Below are 25,622 nucleotides of genomic sequence, written 5' to 3'. Positions count from 1 at the left end.
ATTATTATTATTATTATTATCAACTAGCTTGGCCTAGTGGAAAGGATTAACAAATACCATTATTATTATTATTATTATTATCAACTAGCTTGGCCTAGTGGAAAGGAGAAGTAGCGTGCCTCGGTGGAAAGAGCCTGGGCTTTGGAGTCAGAGGTCATGGGTTCAAATCCCGGCTCCACCACTTATCAACTGTGTGACTTTGAGCAAGTCACTTCTCTGGGCCTCAGTCACCTCATCTGTAAAATGGGGATGAAGACTGTGAGCCCCCCCGTGGGACTACCTGATCACCTTGTTAACCTCCCCAGCGCTTAGAACAGTGCTTTGCACGTAGTAAGCGCTTAATAAATGCTATCATTTTTATTATTATTATTACACCAATGTGGCCTAGTCGAAAGAGCATGCGCTTGGGAGTCAGAGATCGTGGGTTCTCATCCTAGAGGAGCAGCGTGGCTCAGTGGAAAGAGCCCGGGCTTTGGAGTCGGAGGTCATGGGTTCAAGCCCCGGCTCCACCAAGTGTCAGCTGTGTGTCTTTGGGCGAGTCACTTCACTTCTCTGGGCCTCAGTTCCCTCATCTGTAAAATGGGGATTAAAACTGTGAGCCCCCCGTGGGACAACCTGATCACCTTGTAACCTCCCCAGCGCTTAGAACAGTGCTTTGCACATAGTAAGCGTTTAATAAATGCCATTATTATTATTATTATTATTATTATTATTATTATTATTATATCCTGGCTCCGCCACTCTCCAGCTGTGTGACTTTGGGCAAGTCACTTAACTTCTCTGTGCCTTTCACCTCATCTGTAAAATGGGGATTAAAACTGTGAGCCCCCCGTGGGACAACCTGATCACTTTGTAACCTCCCCAGCGCTTAGAACAGTGCTTTGCACATAGTAAGCGCTTAATAAATGCCATCATTATTATTATTATTATTATTATATCCTGGCTCCGCCACTTACCAGCTGTGTGACTCTGGGCAAGTCACTTAACTTCTCTGTGCTTTTCGCCTCATCGGTCAAATGGGGATTAAGGCTGTGAGCCCCACGGGGAACAACCTGATTACCTTGTATCTACCCCAGCGCTTAGAACAATGCTTGGCACATAGTAAGCACTTAACAAATACCAACATTATTATTATTATTACAGGCTTGGGACTCAGGGATCTAGGTTCGAATTCCAGTCCTACCAGTTGTCTGCTGTGCACCCTTAGGCAAGTCAAATACTTTCTCTGTGCCTCCTGTCTGTAAAATGTGGATTTAATACCTGTTCTCCATCAATCATATTAGAGGAGCAGCGTGGCTCAGTGAGAAGAGCCCGGGCTTGGGTGTCAGAGGTCATGGGTTCTAATCCCGGCTCCTCCACTTGTCAGCTGAGTGACTTCGGGCAAGTCACTTCACTTCTCTGGGCCTCAGTTCCCTCATCTGTAAAATGGGGATTAAAACTGTGAACCCCCCTGTGGGACAACCTGATCACCTTGTAACCTCCCCAGCGCTTAGGACAGTGCTTTGCACATAGTAAGCGCTTAATAAATGCCATTATTATTATTATTATTATTATTATTATTATTATTATATCCTGGCTCCGCCACTTACCAGCTGTGTGACTTTGGGCAAGTCACTTAACTTCTCTGTGCCTTTCGCCTCATCGGTCAAATGGGGATTAAGGCTGTGAGCCCCACGGGGAACAACCTGATTACCTTGTATCTACCCCAGTGCTTAGAACAATGCGTGGCACATAGTAAGCGCTTAACAAATACCAACATTATTATTATTATTACAGGCTTGGGACTCAGGGATCTAAGTTCGAATTCCAGTCCTACCAGTTGTCTGCTGTGCACCCTTAGGCAAGTTAAATACTTTCTGTGTGCCTCCTGTCTGTAAAATGTGGATTTAATGCCTGTTCTCCATCAATCATATTAGAGGAGCAGAGCCCGGGCTTGGGTGTCAGAGGTCATGGGTTCAAATCCCGGCTCCGCCACTTGTCAGCTGAGTGACTTTGGGCAAGTCACTTCACTTCTCTGGGCCTCAGTTCCCTCATCTGTAAAATGGGGATTAAAAGTGTGAGCCCCACGTGGGACAACCTGTCTACCTTGTACCCTCCCCCCATCCCCGAGTGCTTAGAACAGTGCTTGGCACATAGTAAGCACTTAACAAATGCCATCATTATTATTATCGAGCACTTACTGTGTGCAGAACACTGTACTACGGGCTCGGTAGAGCTTAGTTTTCTCTCCTCCTTGGATTGGGTCCGATCTGATTGTGTCTTGTCAACCCCGACGCTTAGTACGGTACTTGACACAGAGCAAGTGCTTAACAAATACCACAATTATTGGTATTATTAATCATTCATTCACTCGTATTTGAGTGCTTACTGTGTGCCAGGTGCTTGGGAGAGTATAATACAACAACAGACTGCATGAGCTCGCAATATACACAGAAATAATTAAGGCCGTGAGCCTCGTGTGGGACGGGGGACTGTGTCCACCCCGATTGGCTTGTTTCTACCCCCGCGCTTAGAACAGTGCTTGACGCATAGTAAGCGCTGAACAGATAGCGGTATTAATGATTATTTTTGTGGCTCTGTAAGGTGAACGAAGCCGGCCAGAGCTGACCTCTGAGGACTGGTGCTGGCTTCCAAAAAGGGAATCTCCGTCTCCCTGCCTTGGCTGGATCCCCGTCTTCGGTCGCCTCCTCCCCTTCCTCCCTCTCTCCTCCTCCTCCCTCCTTCACGGGCCGCTGTTTCCTTGGCAGGAGCCTTAGAGGTAGGGCACAAGCCCTGAGCTCGAATCTTCCAGCCCCTCTCACCCAGATAGCCCTACCTGGCAACCGGAGATTCCGGGCTTGGAAGTGGGGACTTTTAGCCGGGTTTCCTGCCCCTCGGACTAACCGAGGCTGCGTGCTGCTGGAATTTAAGATCTCCGCTTCCCCGGGCCTCCCTTCCGCTCCATGTGAGCGGTGGGCCCTTGGATGGGGGAACCAAGTTCCGGGGGTGGGGGGCTAAATTGAGAAGCGCTTAGTACAGTGCTGTGCATACCAAAAGAGCCCCATAAATATGACCGATTGTTTTGAGGGCTGTGGTGAAGGCGAAGCCTGGTCGGTGTCGCTTTGGGAGGGGAGAGGAGCGTGTGGGAGGATGGTAAGGAGCCCCCAGAATTGGGCTCTTGCTCAGCTGTGGCAAGGGAAGGTGGCCAGAGGTGGGCAAAAATCAGGGTTTTGAGGTGGAAACTATCCCAAGCCCTTGAGGATGAGGGAAGATGCCCCCCCTGCTTCTGGGGCTCTGTCCAGGGCATGGGCACTGCCTTATCAATAATAATCACAGTAATAATAATAATAATCAGCGTTTGTTAAGCACTTACTATGTGCAAAGCACTGTTCTAAGCGCTGGGGAGGATCCAGGGTGATCAGGTTGTCCCATGTGGGGCTCACAGTCTTAATCCCCATTTTCCAGACGAGGGAACGGAGGCCCAGAGAAGTGAAGTGACTGGCCCGAAGTCCCACAGCTGACAATTGGCAGAGCTGGGATACGAACCCATGACCTCTGACTCCAAAGCCCGGGCTCTTTCTATTGAGCCATGCTGCAGTTGTCAGCTGTGTGACTTTGGGCAAGTCACTTAACTTCTCTGTGCCACAGTTACCTCATCTGTAAAATGGGGATTAAGACTGTGAGCCCCCCGTGGGACAACCTGATCTCTTTGTAACCTCCCCAGTGCTTAGAACAGTGCTTTGCACATAGTAAGTGCTTAATAAATGCCATTATTATTATTATTATTATTATTACAAAGAAGAATGCAGGGCTCAGCAGTCTGGTCATGCACCTGCAGACCTTTTCCAGCTAGAAGTTTTCCAGGCCGAATTCCCAGGAGCCTCAAGGACAACCAGTGCTGCCCGGGGAGGAAGGATCAACGCAAACCCCTTCTCCCTCCTTCAGCAGCAAGGCCTGAGAAGCAGCACGGCCTAGTATAGAGAGAGCACAGGCTTGGCAATCAGAAGGACCTGGGTTCTAATCTTGGCCCTGCCATATGTCTGCTGGGTGACTTTGGGCGAGTCACTCTTTCCACTGAGCCACGCTGCTTCCTATTTGCGGTAATTAAGTGCTCACTCTGCACGAAGCGCTGAGGTAGAATCAGTGCCATCAGATCAGGCCCAGTCCCTGCCTAACATGGAGTGAACAGTCTAAGGGAGCGGGAAAACGGGCATGGAATCCCCATTTTACAGGTGAGGCTATTGAGGAGTAGGAATGTGACCCATTCAAGGTCACACAGGAGGGAAGTGCCACAGCTCTGTTCCCCTGATTCTTTTGTGCTTGGCTGTGGAGGTAAGAGAATGGGGATGGGGAAACTGACTGCTCTGTATTTCTCATGGACTCCAGGTGCCCTGGATCTCAGGACCAGTCGGGCATTGTGGAGAAGGAATAATAATAATAATAATAATAATAATAATGGTATTTATTAAGCGCTTACTATGTGCAAAGCACTTTTCTAAGCGCTGGGGAGGTTCCAGGGTGATCAGGTTGTCCCACGGGGGGCTCAGAGTCTTCATCCCCATTTTACAGATGAGGGAACGGAGGCCCAGAGAAGTGAAGTGACTGGCCCCAAGTCCCACAGCTGACAATTGGCAGAGCTGGGATACGAACCCATGACCTCTGACTCCAAAGCCCGGGCTCTTGCCACTGAGCCACGCTGCTTCCTATTTGCGGTAATTAAGTGCTCACTCTGCACGAAGCGCTGAGGTAGAATCAGTGCCAACAGATCAGGCCCAGTCCCTGCCTAACATGGAGAGAACAGTCTAAAGGAGCGGGAAAACAGGCGTGGAATCCCCATTTTACAGGTGGGGCTATTGAGGAGTAGGAATGTGACCCGTTCAAGGTCACACAGGAGGGACGTGCCAGAGCTCCGGTCCCCTGATGCTTTTGTGCTTGGCTGTGGAGGTAAGAGAGTGGGGATGGGGAAAGTGACTGCTCTGTATGTCTCACGGACTCCAGGTGCCCTGGATCTCAGGACCAGTCGGGCATTGTGGAGAAGGAATAATAATAATAATAATAATAATAATAATAATAATAATAATAATAATAATAATGGTATTAAGCGCTTACTATGTGCAAAGCCCTGTTCTAAGCGCTGGGGAGGTTACAAGGTGATCCGGTTGTCCCACGGGGGGCTCACAGTCTTCATCCCCATTTTACAGATGAGGGAACTGAGGCCCAGAGAAGTGAAGTGACTTGCCCAAAGCCACACAGCTGACAAGCGGCAGAGCTGGGACTTGAACCCATGACCTCCGACTCCAAAGCCCGGGCTCTTTTCCACGGAGCCACGCTGCTTCTCGTGCTAAAAATGACAGCATTTGTTAGGCGCTTACTATGTGTCACGCACTGATCTTTCATTCATTCAAGCGCTTAGTACAGTGCTCTGCACATAGTAAGCGCTCAATAAATACGATTGATGATGATTCATTCATTCAGTCTTATTTATTGAGCGCTTACTGTGTGCCGAGCACTGTTAATAATGGGATTTGTTAAGCGTTTACTATGTGCCCAGTACTGTTCTAAGCACTGGGGTAGATACAAGGTAACCAGATTGCCCCACATGGGGCTCTCAGTGCCCTAGATCTCAGACCCAGTCAGGCACTGTGGAGAAGGGATAATAAAAATGACAGCATTTGTTAGGCGCTTACTATGTGTCACGCACTGCTCTTTCATTCATTCATTCAATCTTATTTATTGAGCGCTTACTGTGTGCAGAGCACTTGGTATTAAGCGTTTACTATGTGCCAAGTCCTGTTCTAAGCATTGGGGTAGATACAAGGTAATCAGGTTGCCCCACGTGGGGCTCTCAGTCTTAATCCCCATTTTACAGGTGAGGGAACTGAGGCACAGAGAAGTTAAGTGGCTTGCCCGAGGTCTCTCAGCAGACGACTGGCGGAGCCGGAATTAGAACCCACGTCCTCCGACTCCGAAGCCCGGGCTTTTTCCACCAAGTCACGCCGGCGTAGATACAAGCTAATTAGGTCAGGCTGATTAGCCCTGACCCATGTGGAGCTCACAGTCTTGATCCCCATTTTGCAGATGAGGTAACTGAGGCACAGAGAAGTTAAGTGACTCGCCCAAAGTCACCCAGCAGACGTATGGCACAGAGCCAAGATTAGAACCCAGGTCCTTCTGATTGCCAAGCCTGTGCTCTCTCTATACGAGGCCGTGCTGCTTCTCAGGCCTTGCTGCTGAAGGAGGGAGCAGGGGTTTGTGTTGATCCTTCCTTCCCGGGCAGCACTGGTTGTCCTTGAGGCTCCTGGGAATTCGGCCTGGAAAACTTCTAGCTGGAAAAGGTCTGCAGGTGCATGACCAGACTGCTGAGCCCTGCATTCTTCTTTGTAATAATAATAATAATAATAATAATGGCATTTATTAAGCGCTTACTATGTGCAAAGCACTGTTCTAAGCACTGGGGAGGTTACAAGGAGATCAGGTTGTCCCATGGGGGGCTCACAGTCTTAATCCCCATTTTACAGATGAGGTAACTGAGGCACAGAGAAGTTAAGTGACTCACCCAAAGTCACCCAGCAGACATATGGCAGAGCCAAGATTAGAACCCAGGTCCTTCTGATTGCCAAGCCTGTGCTCTCTCTGTACTAGGCCGTGCTGCTTCTCAGGCCTTGCTGCTGAAGGAGGGAGAAGGGGTTTGCGTTGATCCTTCCTCCCCGGGCAGCACTGGTTGTCCTTGAGTCTCCTGGGAATTCGGCCTGGAAAACTTCTAGCTGGAAAAGGTCTGCAGGTGCATGACCAGACTGCTGAGCCCTGCATTCTTCTTTGTAATAATAATAATAATAATAATGGCATTTATTAAGCGCTTACTATGTGCAAAGCACTGTTCTAAGCACTGGGGAGGTTACAAGGAGATCAGGTTGTCCCATGGGGGGCTCACAGTCTTAATCCCCATTTTACAGATGAGGGAGCTGAGGCACAGAGAAGTGACTTGCCCAAAGTCACACAGCTGACAACTGCAGCGTGGCTCAATGGAAAGAGCCCGGGCTTTGGAGTCAGAGGTCATGGGTTCAAATCCAGGCTCCGCCACTTATCAGCTGTGTGACTTTGGGCCAGTCACTTCACTTCTCTGGGCCTCAGTTACCTCATCTGTAAAATGGAGATTAAGACTGTGAGCCCCACGTGGGACAACCTGATCACCTTAGAACAGTGCTTTGCACATAGTAAGCACTTAACAAATGCCATTTTTATTTATTATTTATTTTTAACTGGCAGAGCCAGGATTCGAACCCATGACCCCTGACTCCAAAGCCCGTGCTCTTTCCATTGAGCCACGCTGCTACTCTACTATTGTACTATTGTACTTTGTACTATTTTGTTTTGTTCTCTGTCTCCCCCTTTTAGACTGTGAGCCCACTGTTGGGTAGGGACCGCCTCTATATGTTGCCAACTTGTACTTCCCAAGCGCTTAGTACAGTGCTCTGCACACAGTAAGCGCTCAATAAATACGATTGATTGATTGATTGATTATTCCTTCCACCCCAAGAAGCACACTACCCAGGGAAGGCACTATTTCCCAAGGTATTTAAGCACGTATTATGTGCCACACTCTGTTCTAAACACTAAGGTAGATACAAGACTAGACTGTGAGCCCACTGTTGGGTAGGGACCGTCCCTATATGTCGCCAACTTGTACTTCCCAAGCGCTTAGTACAGTGCTCTGCAAACAGTAAGCGCTCAATAAATACGATTGAATGAACGAACAAGTAATCAGGTTGGGCACAGACCACGTCCTACATGGGGCTCACAGTCTTAATCCCCCAGATGAGGTAACTGAGGCACAGGGAAGTGATTTGCCCAAGGTCACACAGCAGACAAGTGGCGGAGGCGGGATTAGAACCCAGGTCCTTCTGGGCCCATGCTCTATCCATCCATCCCCCCTTTTAGACTGTGAGCCCATGTTGGGTAGGGACTGTCTCTATATGTTGCCAACTTGTACTTCCCAAGGGCTTAGTACAGTGCTCTGCACACGGTAAGCGCTCAATAAATATGATTGATTGATTGATTAGGCCACATTGGGCGCCTTGCCCGAGGGAGCACTGGAGCTTTGACTAGAACTTGGCCGTTCTGTGAGGGAGAGAGAACGGAGTGAGCTCACACTCATTCATTCATTCAATCGTATTTATTGAGCGCTTACTGTGTGCAGAGCACTGTACGAAGCGCTTGGGAAGTACAAGTTGGCAACATATAGAGACGGTCCCAACAGCGGGCTCACAGTCTAGAAGGGGGAGACAGAACAAAACGAAACATATTAACAAAATAAAATAAATAGAATAAATATGTACAAGTAAAATAAATAGAGTAATAAATGCATACAAACATATATACATATATACAGGTGCTGTGGGGAAGGGAAGGAGGTAAGGCAGGGGGGATGGGGGAGATTAATTGAGTTATTCCTTAAGAGTCTTCAGGATTTTGTTTTCCTGACCTTGTCTGCTTCCTTTTTTAACTTCAGGAGAATCCAGTAGGATCACGGGTTGCAGGCCTCCGGAGAGCAATTGGGTTATTAAACCCAATTGTGTGCCAAACTCTGTAGTTGGTCCTGGGGTAGATATTAGATAATTCTTTCATTTGCTCATTCAGTCATATTTATTGAGCGCTCACCGGGTGTGTAAAGAGCCCCCCCTTCTAGACTGTGAGCCCGCTGTTGGGTAGGGACCGTCTCTATATGTTGCCGACTTGGACTTCCCAAGCGCTTAGTACAGTGCTTGCACACAGTAAGCGCTCAATAAATACGATCGAATGAATGAACTGTTTTAGGTGCTTGGGAGAGTACGGTATAACAATAAACAGGCACATCCCATGCCCCCAAATCAGGCATACGGTCCCTATCCAGTGTGGGACTCACAGTAATAATAATAATTATTATTATTATCATCATTATTAATTAATATAATTAATATAATTAATTATTATATTTAATTATTATATTTCATATGATATTTAATTATAATTAATTATTCTATTAATATAATTAATAATAATAATAATTGACATTTGTTAAGCGCTTACTATGTGCAAAGCACTGTTCTAAGCACTGGGGAGGTTACAGGGTGATCAGGTTGCCCCACGGGGGGCTCACAGTCTTCATCCCCATTTTACAGATGAGGTAACTGAGGCTCAGAGGAGTTAAGTGACTTGCCCAAGATCACACAGCAGACATGTGGCAGAGCCGGGATTTGAACCCATGACCCCTGACTCCAAAGCCCAGGCTCTTCCCACTGAGCCACGCTGCTTCTCTGTGCTGCTTCACAGTCTGAGGGAAACCCAATTTTAATCATCATCATCATCATCAATCGTATTTATTGAGCGCTTACTATGTGCAGAGCGCTGTACTAAGCGCTTGGGAAGTACAAATTGGCAACATATAGAGACAGTCCCTACCCAAGAGTGGGCTCACAGTCTAAAAGGGGGAGACAGAGAACAAAACCAAACATACTAACAAAATAAAATAAATAGAATAGATATGTACAAATAAAATAAATAAATAAATAGAGTAAAAAAAAAATGTACAAACATATATACATATATACAGGTGTATTTTAATTATAATGAAGAGGAAGCTGAGGGCCAGGATGATTGTGACTTGCCCAAGATCACACAGCGGACAAGCGGCAGGGGCGGGATTAGAACCCAGATCCTGTGCTCTGTCTACTAAGCCGTGCTGCGAATGCTTAGTAAGTGCCGGGATGGTGATGGACTCAGGGATCTTTGTGCTCAGGGAGTAGTCACGGCAGGTGGAGATTGGAGTCGGGATCAAGCGGGCACGAAGGGTTCGAAAGAGCCCTCGTTGTTTGCTTTTCATTTCCAGCTGATCCCCTTCTCTTTCCGAAAAGTCTCCCGGACCTGAAACCGTTTTATCCATTTAATTTGCCCACAGGAAGGAGGAGAAGGAGGAGCAGCGTGGCTTAGTTGGATACAGCACAAGCCTGGAAGTCAGAAGGATATAATAATAATAATAATGATGGCATTTATTAAGCGCTTACTACGTGCAAAGCACTGTTCTAAGCACTGGGGGGGGATACAAGGTGATCAGCTTGTCCCACGGGGGGCTCACAATCCTAATCCCCATTTTACAGATGAGGGAACTGAGGCTCCGAGAAGTTAAGTGACTTGCCCAAGGTCACCCAGCAGACGTGTGGCAGAGCCGGGATTCGAACCCGTGACCTCTGACTCCCAAGCTCGGGCCCTTTCCACTGAGCCACGCTGGATATGGGTTCTAATCCTGGCTCCACTACTTGTCTGCTGTGTGATCCTCTAGTCTGTGAGCCCGTTGTTGGGTAGGGACCGGCTCTATATGTTTCCAACTTGTACTTCCCAAGCGCTTAGTACAGTGCTGTGCATCAATCAGTCGTATTTATTGAGCACTTACTGGGTGCAGAGCACTGTACTAAGCGCTTGGGAAGTAGAAGTTGGCAACATATAGAGACGGTCCCTACCCAACAGTCTAGAAGGGGGAGACAGAGAACAAAACCAAACATATTAACAAAATAAAAGAGAATAGATATGTACAAGTTAGAGTAATAAATACGTACAAACAAATACAATTGAATGAATGAATCTTGGGCAAGTCTTCAGTGCCTCAGTTGCCCCGTCTGTAAACTGGGGATTAAGACTGTGAGCCCCTTGTGGGACATGGATTGTGTTTTGCTCGTCTCTACCCCAGTGCTTCGTAGAGTGCCTGGCGCAAAGTGAGCGCTTCACAAATACCTTAAAAAATAAAAAAAGGCTGACTTTGTTTTGTGCTGTTCACTCGGCTCGCAGGGAAACCTGACTGCTAGTTGGGCACCTTGGCCTCTGGGCATTTTACACTGAGTCACGCGCTCCAACTGCGCCGACCTTCAGAGAAACCATCCCGCAGAACCGTGCCCTGGGGAGGGCGAGGAAAAGAGAGGGGTGAAAGTCGGCGAAACGTCTCTGGGCTGGTAGCAGGCGCACAACTCTGTTGTGTTGCACTCTACCAACCACTTAGTACAGTGCCCCGCACACAGTAAGCCCTCAATAAATAATAATAATAATAATGATGGTCTTTGTTAAGCGCTTACTATGAGCAAAGCACCGTTCTAAGCACTGGGGAGGTTGCAAGGTGATCGGGTTGTCCCACGGGGCCTCACAGTTTTCATCCCCATTTTACAGATGAGGGAAGAGAAGTGACTTTCATTCATTCATTCAGTCGGATTTATTGAGCGCCTACTGGGTGCAGAGCACTGTACTATAAGCGCTTGGGAAGTACGAGTTGGCAACATAGAGAGACGGTCCCTGCCCAACAGTGGGCTCACAGTCTAGAAGGGGGAGACAGAGAACAAAACATATTAACAAAATAGAATAAATGTGTACCAATAAAATAGAGCAATAAATAGACTCGCCCAAAGTCACACAGCTGACAGTTGGCAGAGCCGGGATTTGAACCCACAACCTCTGACTCCAAAGCCCGGGCTCTTTCCGCCGAGCCACGCTGCTTCTCTAGAATAAATGTGTACGAATAAAATAGAGCAATAAATAGACTCGCCCAAGGTCACCCAGCTGACAGTTGGCGGAGCCGGGATTTGAACCCACAACCTCTGACTCCAAAGCCCGGGCTCTTTCCACTGAGCCACGCTGCTTCTCTAAATACCCCTGCTGATGATTATCTTCCAAACATGGCCCATCAGAGCTCTTATCGCCAAGTCCTGCTAATAATAATAATGATGATGATAATATTTGTTATGCGCTTACTATGTGTCAAACGCTGTACTAAGCCCTGGATATCTGCCCATGTCCCACTGGGGGCTCACAGTCTATGATGAGGGAACTGAGGCCCAGAGAAATGAAGTGACTTGCCCAAGGTCATACAGAAAACAAGTGGCGGAGCAGCATAGGTCAAGCCCTTAACAAATACCACATGGGAATTAAAACCGCGAGCCACTTATGGGACAGGGACCGTGTCCGACCCCATTATGTTGTATCACGCAAAAACCACATGGGAATTAAAACTGTGAGCCACTTACGGGACAAGGGACTTTGTCCAACCCCATTATGTTGTATCTAACCCTGCACTTAGTGCCTGGCACCTAGTGAGCGCTTAATAAATGCCATTATTATGAATTATTGCCATAATCCCTATTTCTGTTTCAGAGAGGTGCTTCTGCAGAACTCTGTGTGTGTGTGTGTGAGTGTGTGTGTTTGATCACGGTCATGGAAAGGAAACCAGGTAAATAAATGGCAGAGTTGACAGTTTTGTGGCCCGGGAGTGTGAAGTTTATTAAACAAACAGACGAGATTTTTTCCTCCGGCTCCCGGCACGGGCTCCCCTGCTCCTGCTGGAATGTGAGCCGAGGCCCGGGTCTTACCCCCGGAGACACTAAAAACGGATCTCAGACAAAAGTTCCCGTCTCCTTCAACGCTTAGTTATTGGGAATACGTTAGCAGCTTCAGTTCAAGTGGGCCTGCTTTCCGGGGACGTCAGCTCATCGGCTCGGTTCTCCCCGCAGAATTCGTAAAGCACGGCCGGCGGAGGCTGGAGAAGGGCCGGCGGAGGCTGGAGAAGACCGGGAGACCCCCCGGATCCAGGCAGCGTGAGCGGTGAGTATCCGGGTGCCAAGGTCCCCGCCGGCGGGCTGAGCTGCCGGAGCTCTGAGCCTCTGATCAGGGCCGAGCAGAGCTACTGCTTTACCGGGATCTGTGGTCTCCGTGGCGGCGGTCAGCCCATTATTATTTGGACTCACCCTGCTCTGGGCCCAGGGGCAGGGAAGAGGCTAGAGTTTGGGTGGGGTAGCTCAACTGGGATGGTTTGGGGCGAGGGCTCGGAGAGCACGCAGGAGGAATTGGAGCTCAAGAGGCTCTTTCCCCAGGCAGGCGAGTAGGACGGTCAATGTCAGGGTAGACAGTCCTCCCCTCTCCCATCTTGGTGGTCTTGAGAAGTCACGGGAAGACTGTCTGAGCGGTGGCGGCAGTGGGGAGGACTCAGTAGAAGAAATATAGCCAGACTTGAGTCAGAGAGCTTTGGGGAGGGGAAGGGACCGCTTGCATGGGACAGGAGCAAAGGGCAGAGTCCTCTCTGGCCGATCCGTGCCGACTGGCAGCTTGCTTATCGCGGGGCCGGGCCCATGTGGAAGTCCGGTCTGGCGCGGGCCCTACCTGGTGCGGGGGGCGGACGGGAGTGGGGAGCGGGGCGGGGGGGAGAAGGCGGGGTGCCTGCGTGGTTGGGGCCTGCGGGTAGCCGGCCGCCGCTGAGCATAGGAGGTGGGTTTGGCCCAGTTCTGTCTGAGCAGTACCTGCCTGGTGAGTCGTGGGGGACGTAGTGCTCATAGGAGGGGAGGGAGGGTGTGTGTGTGTATTTTTTTTGTGTGTGTGTGATTTCTCCCTCCCCCTTGTGTCTACAGGGCCAAGCAGGTAGCCACTTTAAAACAGAACATTCCTTCCAGCATGGACCCCGACGCCCAGGTGAGAGATGCTTCTCCTCAGGGGTGGGCTTGGCTCTCCCCTCACAGCTTGGCTGGGGGGGAAGGGGAGAGCCTTTCTCATCGCCCGCTTTCTTGGCCATGGGTAGTACCAGAAACTAGCTCCTTGAGGGCAACTAACATGTTACATTGTACTCCCCCAACTGCTTAGTACGTTGCTCTACATACAGTACGCGCTTCATAAATGGCATCGATTGACGGTTGATTGTCCACCTTCTTGATTCTTCTCGGTCCTTCTCCTCTCAAGGAGGACTTCTTATGGGGCAGTAGATGAAATCTATATTCTTTGCTGCGTGTTTTGATTCGGGGCAGATTGGGGGAGCAGGAACGGCAGAAGTCTAGGTTGTGAGCGGGTGAGGATCCTTTTCACTCCATCACAGTGTTTCCAAGGAGCTTCCTTCTTCCAGCCCACCTGAGGACCAGTGTGAAGTGTACTAGCTAAAGGGCCCATTCGATTTATTTTATTTTGTTAGTATGTTTGGTTTTGTTCTCTGTCTCCCCCTTCTAGACTGTGAGCCCACTGTTGGGTAGGGACTGTCTCTATATGTTGCCAGCTTGTACTTCCCAAGCGTTTAGTACAGTGCTCTGCACACAGGAAGCGCTCAATAAATACGATTGATTGAGTGATTGATTTTCCCCAGAGACAGGATCGGTCAGTCAGTCAGTTGTATTTACTGAGCGCTTACTGCATGCAGAACACTGTACTAAGCACTTGGAAGAGTACAATATAACAATATAACACACGTTCCTTACCCACAGCAAGCTTATAGCCTAGAGAGGGAGACAGACATTAAAATAAATAAATTCATTAATTCAGTTGTATTTAAGTGCTTACTGTGTGCAAAGCACTGCACTAAGTGCTTGGGAAAGCACAATATAACAATAAACAGGCACATTCCCTGCCTACAATGAGCTCACTGACTAGAGAAGCAGCGTGGCTCAGTGGAAAGAGCCCGGGCTTTGAAGTCAGAGGTCACGGGTTCGAATCCCAGCTCTGCCAATTGTCAGCTGTGTGACTTTGGGCAAGTCACTTAACTTCTCTGGCCTCAGTTTCCTCATCTGTAAAATGGGGATTAAGACTGTGAGCCCCCTGTGGGACACCTTTATCACCTTGTAACCTCCCCAGCGCTTAGAACAGTGCTTTGCACGTAGTAAGCGCTTAATAAATGCCATTATTATTATTAGAGAGGGAGAGAGACATTAGAATACATAAGTAAAATTACAGATTCACTCATTCAGTCATATTTACTGAGTGCTTACTGTGTGCAGAGCACTATACTAAGCGCTTGGGAGAGTACAATACAACAATAAGCAGACACATTCCCTGCCCGCAAGGAGCTTACAGTCTAGAGGGGGGTGCTGGGGGCTGGGAGGAGGATCATCATCATCATCATCAATCGTATTTATTGAGCGCTTACTATGTGCAGAGCACTGTACTAAGCGCTTGGGAAGTACAAATTGGCAACATATAGAGACAGTCCCTACCCAACAGTGGGCTCACAGTCTAAAAGAGGGAGACAGAGAACAAAACCAAACATACTAACAAAATAAAATAAATAGAATAGATATGTACAAATAAAATAAATAAATAGAGTAATAAATATGTACAAACATATATACATATATACAGGTGCTGTGGGGAAGGGAAGGAGGTAAGATGGGGGGATGGAGAGGGGGATGAGGGGGAGAGGAAGGAGGGGGCTCAGTCTGGGAAGGCCTCCTGGAGGAGGTGAGCTCTCAGCAGGGCCTTGAAGGGAGGAAGAGAGCTAGCTTGGCGGAGGGGCAGAGGGAGGGCATTCCAGGCCCGGGGGAGGACGTGGGCCGGGGGTCGATGGCGAGACAGGCGAGAGCGAGGTACGGTGAGGAGATGAGCGGCGGAGGAGCGGAGGGTGCGGGCTGGGCTGGAGAAGGAGAGAAGGGAGATGAGGTAGGAGGGGGTGAGGTGATGGACAGCCTTGAAGCCCAGGGTGAGGAGTTTCTGCCTGATGAATAAAAGGAGCAAGTCAAGGTGATGCAGAAGGGAGTGGGAGAGGAGGAAAGGAGGGTTTAGTCAGGATCAGGCAACTCTCCATGTGCTCTCCACCAAGGCCACCCTGCCTGACAGTTTAAGCTTGGCCCCTGGCACCCAAGGGGATCGTGGTCTACAAGGAAGGGGTTGGAAGCAGGGTGCAGTTTCGGGCGGGACATCCGTCCCCTCAAGGTGGTGATTTCAGGCATCGAGGAGCTCACGAGGAAGGGCGAGTGAGGATATTTTACTGACTCTTCCTCTCTCATTCCTCAGCCTTCAAGCCCGAATGGAAATATCAACCTCGGCCCTTCAGCTAATCCCAAGTAAGTGCCGTTCAGTCCAGAGCGGAGCGAGAGGCGTCCGCCGCTCATGTTCTTCTGCTCTCGGTCCAGTGGAGTTGGGGTCCCACCGGTGGCCAGAACGCTGTTCTCGAGAGGGGGCCGCCTCTGAGGGGAGAAAGGGCCCATATCCTGCACTAGGTGAACTGTAGACTGTTGTGGGCAGGGAATGTGTCTGTTATATTATTATATTGTACTCTCCCCGGTGCTTAATACAGTGCTCTGCACACAGTATGCGCTCAATAAATATGATTAAATGGATGAAAGTAAGCGTTCAATAAATACAGTTGACTGACTGATGCTGACAACGTTTCTAAATGTAAAACACACCCGCTTCGGCTTTATGGCTCTAGCTCTGGGACTGCCGGAGCTCCCAGGAGCTTCAGGGGACTCGACCAATTAATCAATTTGTGTTTATTGAGCACCAACTGGGTGCAGAGCACTGTATTAAATGCTTGGGAGAGCACAAAATGGCAATATCACAGAGCTGGTAGACTCGTTCCCTTCCCATAATAATAATAATAATAAATATCACAGAGCTGGTAGACTTGTTCCCTTCCCATAATAATAATAATGGCATTTATTAAGCGCTTACTATGTGCAAAGCACTGTTCTAAGCGCTGGGGAGGTTATAAGGCAATCAGGTTGTCCCACAGGGGCTCACAGTCTTAATCCCCATTTTACAGATGAGGGAATTGAGGCACAGATAGCAAAACAACTTCAAAAACCAAGGCGGGAGAAATGAGGGGGAAAGTTTCCAAAGATGGGGGGAAGCGGGAATAGCTGGGGGACAGGGAGTTGGGGCTTTTAATTCCGACTGATGTCAGCTGATTAAAGTCAACTGTTCAACTGCGGAACCTCCCTGATTCTAATAAATATGGTAATGTCACTCTATTAATAATAATAAATAATAATGATGGCATTTGTTAAGCGCTTACTATGTGCAGAGCACTGTTCTAAACGCTGGGGGGGATACAAGGTGATCAAGTTGTCCCACGTGGGGCTCACAGTCTTAATCCCCATTTTACAGATGAGGGAACTGAGGCACAGAGAAGTTAAGTGACTTGCCCAAGGTCACACAGCAGACATGTGGTGGAGCTGGGATTCGAACCCATGACCTCTGACTCCAAAGCCCGGGCTCTTTCCACTGAGCCACGCTGCTTCTCTCTGCTATTACTCATCTGTAATTGAGTATACAATCCTGGGTGATATTGATAAAAAAAAAATAAGTAGCTGACCTTGGTTCAGGAACCAATCCCCATTCATAACATTATTTCTATGAGAAAATTGCTTTCGATTTACAGCATTTTTCTTGAAACCCAATTTTTCAGGAGTCAACCGTGTTGGAAGTTGGAGGACATTATTATTATTATTAGTAGTACTATCAATAATAATAATAATTGATTTAGCATTTACTATGTGTCTAGCACTAATTACTGGGGTAGATGAAGCTTAGTCAGTTTGGATACGGTTCCTGTTCTACATAGGGCTCACAGTCCAAGCAGGTGTTTAATCCCCATTTCCAGTTGAGAAAATTGAGGAACAGAGAAGTTAAGTGACTCGCCCGAGGTCATATTTGGCAGGGGTTGGATTAGAACCCAGGTCCTCTGACTCCCAAGGCCTTGCTCTTTTCCACTAGGCCGTACCGCTTCCTGAATTCCCAACTGGGTAACCTTCCAGTTGCTCAGTGTTTCAACCTGGAGTACAGAGCCACGTTCTTCTTGACTTTGGCCTCCTCAGTTCCCGTTCTCAGCGGGTCTCTCACCTTGTGTCAGTGACTCAAAGCTCATCTTTTATTTTCCACTCCTTGGGCCTCCAGAACGGGCAGCCGGGAAAAGGAAATCACAGTCGCTTCTCAACCAGAAACAGCGAGGCCTAGCAAGAAGAGCTTAGGATGGGGAGTCAGGACACCTGACTTGAGTTCCAATTCTGACTCCACCACTTACCTGCTGTGTGACCTTGGGCATGTGTTTTTGCCGGTTTCCTCACCTGTAAAATGGGAATAAAATACCTATCCCCCCCCCCCCCCGCCCCCTTAGATTCGTGTGGGAAGGCCGCTGTGTTTGATCTGATTTGTACTTTATTCGTTCATTCAATCGTATTTATTGAGCGCTTACTATGTGCAGAGCACCGTACTAAGCGCTTGGAAAGTACAGTTCGGCAATTGTACCTCCTCATCAATCGTATTTATTGAGCGCTTACTGTGTGCAGAGCACTGTACTAAGCACCTGGGAAGTACAAGTTGGCAACATATCGAGACAGTCCCTACCCAACAGTGGGCTCACAGTCTAAAAGGGGGAGACAGAGAACAAAACCAAACATACTAACAAAATAAAATAAATAGAATAGATATGTACAAGTAAAATAAATAAATAAATAGAGTAACAAATATGTACAAACATATATACATATACAGGTGCTGTGGGGTTAATGGTGGCATTTGTTAAGCACTTACTATGTGTGAAGAACTGTTCTAAGTGCTGAGGTGGGGGATATAAGCTTATCAGGTTGTCCCACGTAGAGCTCACAGTCTTAATCCCCATTTTACAGGTGAGGTAACTGAGGCCCAGAGAAGTTAAGTGACTTGCCCAAAGTCACACAGCTGACAAGTGGCGAAGTTGGGATTAGAACCCATGACCTGTGGTTCCCAAGCCCGTGCAGGGAGCGTGTCCACTAACTCTGTTGTAGTGTAGTTAATACTTGTGATATTTGTTAGGCACTTACTACGCACTAAGCACTGTACTAAGTGCTGTGATGGATACAGCAAGGATGGTTAGACTCAGTCCTTGTCCCACCTGGGGCTCACAGGCTTCATCCCCATTTTATAGATGAGGTAACTGAGGCACAGAGAGCTCTCCCAAACGCTAAGTACAGTGTTGTGCACGTAGTAAACACTCAACAAATACCATTGATGGATTGATCTAACCTAGGGCTTAGCACAGTGCTTGACACAGAGTAAGTGCTTAACAAATACCATTATCATTAGCTTCCAGCTCCTTTCATATAACATCTCATCAGGGATCGTTAAATTAATATAGCCAAGGAAAATGCCCCTCCACTACCCAAACACCCACTTTGCGCCTGCAGAGGTGATGAGAAGCCACTTCATTTTGAGTATGAAAAATGCTCCCAAAGCACCATGGTGGAAATGAGAAGAATTATGTGATTTTTTTTTTCTTTCTCTGTCCGCAGTGTGAGGGTTTCTTGTTCCCGGATGTACTAACTGCTTTGTTCTGCCTCACTTCGACGGGATAGCAGACCCTGAAGCTCCTCTTCCCGAACTGTTGCCCTGGGCAGACCCTTAAAAATTTGAGCAGAGCAAGCAGCGTGGCCTAATGGAAAGAGCACGGGCCTTGGGAGTCAAAGGCCCTGGGCTCTAATCTCTACTCTGCCAATTGCCTGCTGTGTGACCTTGGCCAAGTCACTTAACATCTCTGTGCCCTGGTTTCCTCAACTAGGGATTCAACAATACCAGTCTCCCCTCCTACTTAGACTGTGAACCTCATGTGGGGCAGGGACTGCGTCTGACCTGATAAACTCCTGTCTACCCCATCGCTTAGAACAGGTGCTTGATAGAAAGTAAGTGCTTAGAAAACGTCATTTTAAAAAGGAGGTTGTGAGATCCGGCGCCGTCTAATCTTTGCCTCGGAAGACAGCCGTTTCCCGATCTCGTAACCTGGGGTCGTTCAAGGAGTTTAATGTGGTGCTCTGTGCCCAGTGCTCATGATCTTGAATGCTCCCTTCAGATGAAATGCGCAGTGGGAAAGCTGCTTATTTCCATCCGAGGCCTTTGTCACGTTTTCTGGTCCAGCTACCGGTAGTCAGAGCTGGGACGTGGGGGAGAGTTTGCTGGCAGAGGACGAGGAGGAGGACAGCGCGGGTGACCTAGCCAGAGTGATGATGGTGGTGATTATGGTATTTGTTTGGCGCTTCCTATGTGGAAACGACTGGTGTAGATACAGGATTATCAAACTATAGTCTCCTTCCCCATCTCCCGTCCCACCACCTAAGAGGGGTTGGCATAGTGGAAGGAAGCTGGGACTAGGAGTGAGGAGACCTGGTTTCTAGGCCTGTCTCCTCCTCCTCCTCCCTTCATCATCATCATCATCATCAATCGTATTTATTGAGCGCTTACTATGTGCAGAGCACTGTACTAAGCGCTTGGGAAGTACAAATTGGCAACATATAGAGACAGTCCCTACCCAACAGTGGGCTCACAGTCTAAAAGGGGGAGACAGAGAACAAAACCAAACATACTAACAAAATAAAATAAATAGAATAGATATGTACAAATAAAATAAATAAATAAATAGAGTAAAAAAATGTACAAACATATATACATATATACAGGTGCTGTGGGGAAGGGAAGGAGGTAAGATGAGGGGGATGGAGAGGGGGACGAGGGGGAGAGGAAGGAAGGGGCTCAGTCTGGGAAGGCCTCCTGGAGAAGGTGAGCTCTCAGCAGGGCCTTGAAGGGAGGAAGAGAGCTAGCTTGGCGGAGGGGCAGAGGGATTGGGGGCATTCCAGGCCCGGGGGAGGACGTGGGCCGGGGGTCGATGGCGGGACAGGCGAGAGCGAAGTACAGTGAGGAGGTGAGCGGTGGAGGAACGGAGGGTGCGGACTGGGCTGTAGAAGGAAAGAAGGGAGCTGAGGTAGGAGGGGGCGAGGAGATGGAGAGCCTTGAAGCCCAGGGAGAGGAGTTTCTGCCTGATGCGCAGATTGATTGGTAGCCACTGGAGAATTTTGAGGAGGGGAGTAACATGCCCAGAGCGTTTCTGGACAAAGATAATCTGGGCAGCAGCATGAAGTATGGATTGAAGTGGAGAGAGACACGAGGATGGGAGATCAGAGAGAAGGCTGATGCAGTAGTCCAGACGGGATAGGATGCTTGATGGTGGGCAAGACCCTTCACCTCTCTATTCATTTGTATTTATTGTATTTATTGTATTCATTGTATTTATTGAGCGCTTACTGTGTGCAGGGCACCGTACTAAGCGCTTGGGAAGTACAAGTCGGCAACATATAGAGACGGTCCCTACCCAACAGCGGGCTCACAGCCTAGAGGGGGGAGACAGACAACAAAACAAAACATGTAGGCAGGTGTCAAAATCGTCAGAACAAATAGAATTAAGGCCACTCATTCAATCGTATTTATTGAGCGCTTACTGTGTGCAGAGCACTGTACTAAGCACTTTCAGTTTCCTCTTCTGTAAAATGGAGAAAAAAAATAACAAAATATCTGCCCGCCCTTCATCTTAGACTGTATGTGGATTGTGTCTGATCTGAGCAGCTTTTATCTACGCCAGCACTGGGCACATAGTACTTAATAAATGTTATCATTATTATTATTATTGTTATTATTATTATCATTATTATTATGGAGCCTCTGCCGTCCTTCTACCAAGGAAACCCTTCGGAGGCTTTCTGTAATTCTGAACCAAGCAAGAGGAGCAGGGGTCGATCTTTTGGACCAGTAATTGCTTTTTTTTTTTTTTAATTTTTTCTTCTTCCTGTAACAGTGCAAAGCCAACAGACTTTGACTTCCTTAAAGTGATTGGCAAAGGGAGCTTTGGAAAGGTAAGTGATATTTGGGGAGGGTGTGGATCCCTAATAATAATAATAATAATGGTATTTGTTATGCACTTACTATATGCCAGGCACTGTACTAAGCGCTGGGGTAGATACAAGCATATCAGGTTGACACAGTCCCTCTCCCAAGTGGAGCTCACAGTCTCAATCCCCATTTTGCAGAAGCGGTAACTGAGGAAGAGAGAAGTCAAGTGACTTGCCCAAGGTCACACAGCAGACACGTAGCAGATCCAGGATTAGAACTCATGACTTTCTGACTCCCGCTAACCTTCTCACTGTGCCTCCATCTCATCTTTCTCACACCAACCCCTTGCCCACATCCTGCCTCTGGCCGGGAACGCCCTCCCTCCTCAAATCCAACAGACAATTACTTTCCCCTCTGTCAAAGCCCTTTGAAGGCACATCTCTTAAATAATAATAATAATACTAATAATGTTGGCATTTGCTAAGCGCTTATTATGTGCCAAGCACGGTTCTAAGTACTGGGGTAGATACAAGGTTCAGGTTGTCCCGCGTGGGACTCACAGTCTTAATCCCCATCTTCCAGATGAGGTAACTGAGGCACAGAGAAGTCAAGTGACTTGCCCAAAGTCACACAGCTAAGTGGCAGAGGTGGGATTAGAACCCAAGAGGCCTTCCTCTCTTCCAAGAGGCCTTCCCTGACTAAGCCCCCCTTTCCTTTTCTCCCACTCTCTTTTGCATCGCCGACTTGCTCCCTTTATTCATCCCCCTCCCAACCCCACAGCACTTATTCAATCATATTTATTGAGCGCTTACTGTGTGCAGAGCACTGTACTAAGCACTTGGGAAGTACAAGTCGGCAACCTATAGAGACGGTCCCTACCCAACAGTGGGCTCACAGTCTAGAAGGGGGAGACAGACAAACAAAACGTGTAGACAGCATTTAGCATGGTACATATTAAGTGCTTAACAGGTACCATTATCACTAGTACTGGCAGGTTACTTTACATGAAGAGGAGTGAAATTAGAGAGACGTTTTGAAAATTGAACTGAGAGGATCTGGTGACTGATTGAATATGCAGTTTGTAAAAAAAGAAAAAGTGGAGTCAAGGATAATGCCGAGATTGAGGGCTGGTGAGACAGGGAGGATGGTCAGGGAGCTTCCTCACCGTGGTGGGAAAGCTGTGGGGAATCAATCGATCATATTTACTGAGCTCTCGCTGTGGGCAGAGCAGTGTTCTAAGAATTTGGGAAAGTACAATATAACAGAGTTAGAAGACGTTCCCTGCCCACAACTAGCTTACAGTCTAGAGGGGGAGTCGGTTTCATAGAGATTACATGTAACATTTGGAAAAAAAAAAGGCTTCCCAAGTCAGAGTTGCTGCCTATCCAACTTTAACTCTACAAGAAGAGGTAATCTGGGAGGGATGAGGAGTTGAAAAATACCACAAGGATAGTACCATTAAATGGAGGCTCTGTCATGCATGACCCGGGAAAGAAGGTTTGATCAATCTATCAATCATATTTAAGCACTCACTGTGTAAAGAGCACTATAAGCAATTGGGAGAGTACAATATAATAAAATCGAAAGCCACGTTACCTGCTTTCAAGCTTACGGTCTAGTTGGCCCTACTGAGAGCTCACCAGCCCACACTGCGGCTTCTCCTGCATCCTCCCCAGCGCTTAGAACAGTGCTTTGCACATAGTAAGCGCTTAACAAATGCCAATTATTATTATTATATTATTCTCCTGCCCTTTTGGCAGGCCGGGGACCTGCAAGATTCCCATCAAACTCACTGGGCCTCATGCCCACCTGCTTGCTCGCTGGCACCCTGCACAGTTCTCAGTGCCCACTTGCACTTATACATATATCTGCAATTTATTTATTTCTATTAATGTCTGCCCCCACCTCTAGACTGTAAGCTCATTGTGGGCAGGGAATGTGTCTGTTTATTGTTATATCGTACTCTCCCAAGCACTTAGTACAGCGCTCAGCACACGGTAAAAGCTCAATAAATGCTACTGAAGGAATAACTCAACCCAGGGTGAGGGGACCTGTCCTGGCTAGAACGAAGTGACCAGACAGCTTGCTTCCGAATCTCCCCTGCCTTGCAAAGTTGAGGGTGGAATCATCAGCATCATCAATCGTATTTATTGAGCGCTTACTATGTGCAGAGCACTGTACTAAGCGCTTGGGAAGTACAAATTGGCAACATATAGAGACGGTCCCTACCCAACAGTGGGCTCACAGTCTAAAAGAGTTAGAATTAGAGAAGCAGCGTGGCCTAGTGAGCAGAGCACAGGCCCAGGAGTCAGAAGGACCTGGGTTCGAATCCCCGCTCTGCCACTTGTCTGCTGTATGACCTCGGGCAAGTCACTCCTGTGTGCCCGTTACCTCATCTGTACAATGGGGATTAAGATTATGAACCCCATGTGAGACAGGAACTGTGTCCAACCTGAATAGCTTGCATCTACCCCATGCCTAGTACATTGCTTGGCACATAGTGAATACTAAACAAATGCCACAAAAATGCACTAGGGTTTGATGATGATAATGATCACCGTTTTTATTTTTAGACTGCGAGCCCACTGTTGGGTAGGGACTGTCTGTATATGTTGCCAACTTGTACTTCCCAAGCACTTAGTACAGTGCTCTGCACACAGTAAGCGTTCAATAAATACGATTGATTGATAATGATAGTAATTGTATTAGGGAGATCTTCCAAATCCCCCTCCAGTTGGTAAGCACTGCTTCCCCCGTCAACCACAATTCAGACACGGTAGGAGGCTAAATTAGCTAGTTTCCCTGCCGAGTTAGGTGACCTCCTTTTCCAGTGGGGAGAAATGGCTGGGATAAGGGGAGTCGGGGATCAGATTCCCACCCCGAGAGTTCTCTCTTCTTGGGAGGTGAGCGTCGGATTCAGCTGAGGCCCTTCCCCCTTACCTTTCTGATCTCCTGGCGCAGGTTCTTTTGGCAAAACGCAAATCTGACGGGACGTTTTATGCTGTGAAAGTCTTGCAGAAGAAATCTATCTTGAAGAAGAAAGAGGTAGGTACTGGAAAGTCTGGAAGGGCCAGGATGTGATCAGGGGAAAGACGGCCCTATTAAAGCACTCTTTATGATATTTGTTAAGCACTTACTAGGTGTCAAGCACTATTGTACTTCCCAGGCGCTTAGTACAGTGCTCTGCACACAGTAAGCGCTCAGTAAATACGATTGAATGAATGAATCAGTCAGTCACATTTATTGAGAACACCGTACAAAGTGCTTGGCGGGGAGAGAGCATGGCTCAGTGGAAAGAGCCCAGGCTTGGGGTTCAGAGGACATGGGTTCTAATCCCGGCTCCGCCTCATGTCTGCTGTGTGACCTTGGGCAAGTCACTTAACTTCTCTGAACCTCAGTTAAATGTGGATGAAGACTGTGAGCCCCACATGGGACAACCTGATCACCTTATATCCCCCCAGCGCTTAGAACAGTGCTTTGCACATAGTAAGCGCTTAACAAATGCCATCATTATTATTATTATTATAAGTACTAAGGTAGGTACAAGCTAATCAGATCAGACAAAGTCCATGTCCCATATGGGATTCACCGTCTTAATCCCCATTTTACGGATGAGGTAACTGAGGCATGGTGAAGTGAGTTGCCCAAGGTCACACAGCAGACAAGTGGCGAAGCTGGGATTAGAACCCAGGTCCTCTGACTCCCAGGGCTGGGCTCTATTCACTAGTCCACGCTGCTTCTCAATTCTGGGGGAAGTGTGGGAGATGAGGCAGGGACATCCAATGGGTTCCACACACAAAATCCTGATTTCTGTCTACACTTTCCACAGTGCTTTGAAAGCTGTTCATGAGTCTGGCTCTCCCTGCCTGTCCTGGACTAGCTTCTGTAGTTCTTAGTCTGCAGCTGGAATTTGGGGATGATTTTGCATTTCCCTTGTACTCATGGGGCTCTTGCTTCTTCCAGAGAACAGCAGCAAGGGTGTGTCTGTTCAACTGCCATGGTTTAAGTGCTTACTCAGTGCTAGGCACTGTACTAAGCACTGGGGAATATACAAGCTAATCAGGTTGGACACAGTCCCTGCCATTCAGTCATACAGTCATATTTATTGAGTGCTTACTGTGTGCTGAGCACTTGGGAATGTACAATACACAGTGTTATTCCCTGCTCACGAGTTTACAGTCTGAAGTGGGGAAGACAGACATCAGTACAAATAAATACAATTATAGATATGTACATAAGTGCTGTGGGAC

General features: G+C 47.9%; 1 protein-coding gene across 1 annotated transcript in view; it reads left to right on the top strand.

The window, feature by feature from the left end:
• The window catches only part of SGK2 (serum/glucocorticoid regulated kinase 2), a 44,648-nt gene that overhangs the window by 1,502 nt on the left and 17,524 nt on the right, over positions 1-25,622 (top strand). Inside the window, exons 2-6 of the mRNA XM_038750671.1 lie at positions 12,504-12,594; positions 13,395-13,455; positions 15,754-15,803; positions 21,338-21,395; positions 24,334-24,417. Of these exons, the coding sequence (XP_038606599.1) occupies positions 12,504-12,594; positions 13,395-13,455; positions 15,754-15,803; positions 21,338-21,395; positions 24,334-24,417 (344 nt within the window). The remainder of the gene's footprint in view (positions 1-12,503; positions 12,595-13,394; positions 13,456-15,753; positions 15,804-21,337; positions 21,396-24,333; positions 24,418-25,622) is intronic.

This window comes from Tachyglossus aculeatus, chromosome 8 (assembly GCF_015852505.1).
Source record: "Tachyglossus aculeatus isolate mTacAcu1 chromosome 8, mTacAcu1.pri, whole genome shotgun sequence".
NCBI lineage: Eukaryota > Metazoa > Chordata > Mammalia > Monotremata > Tachyglossidae > Tachyglossus > Tachyglossus aculeatus.
This window is presented reverse-complemented; position numbering and strand designations above follow the sequence as displayed.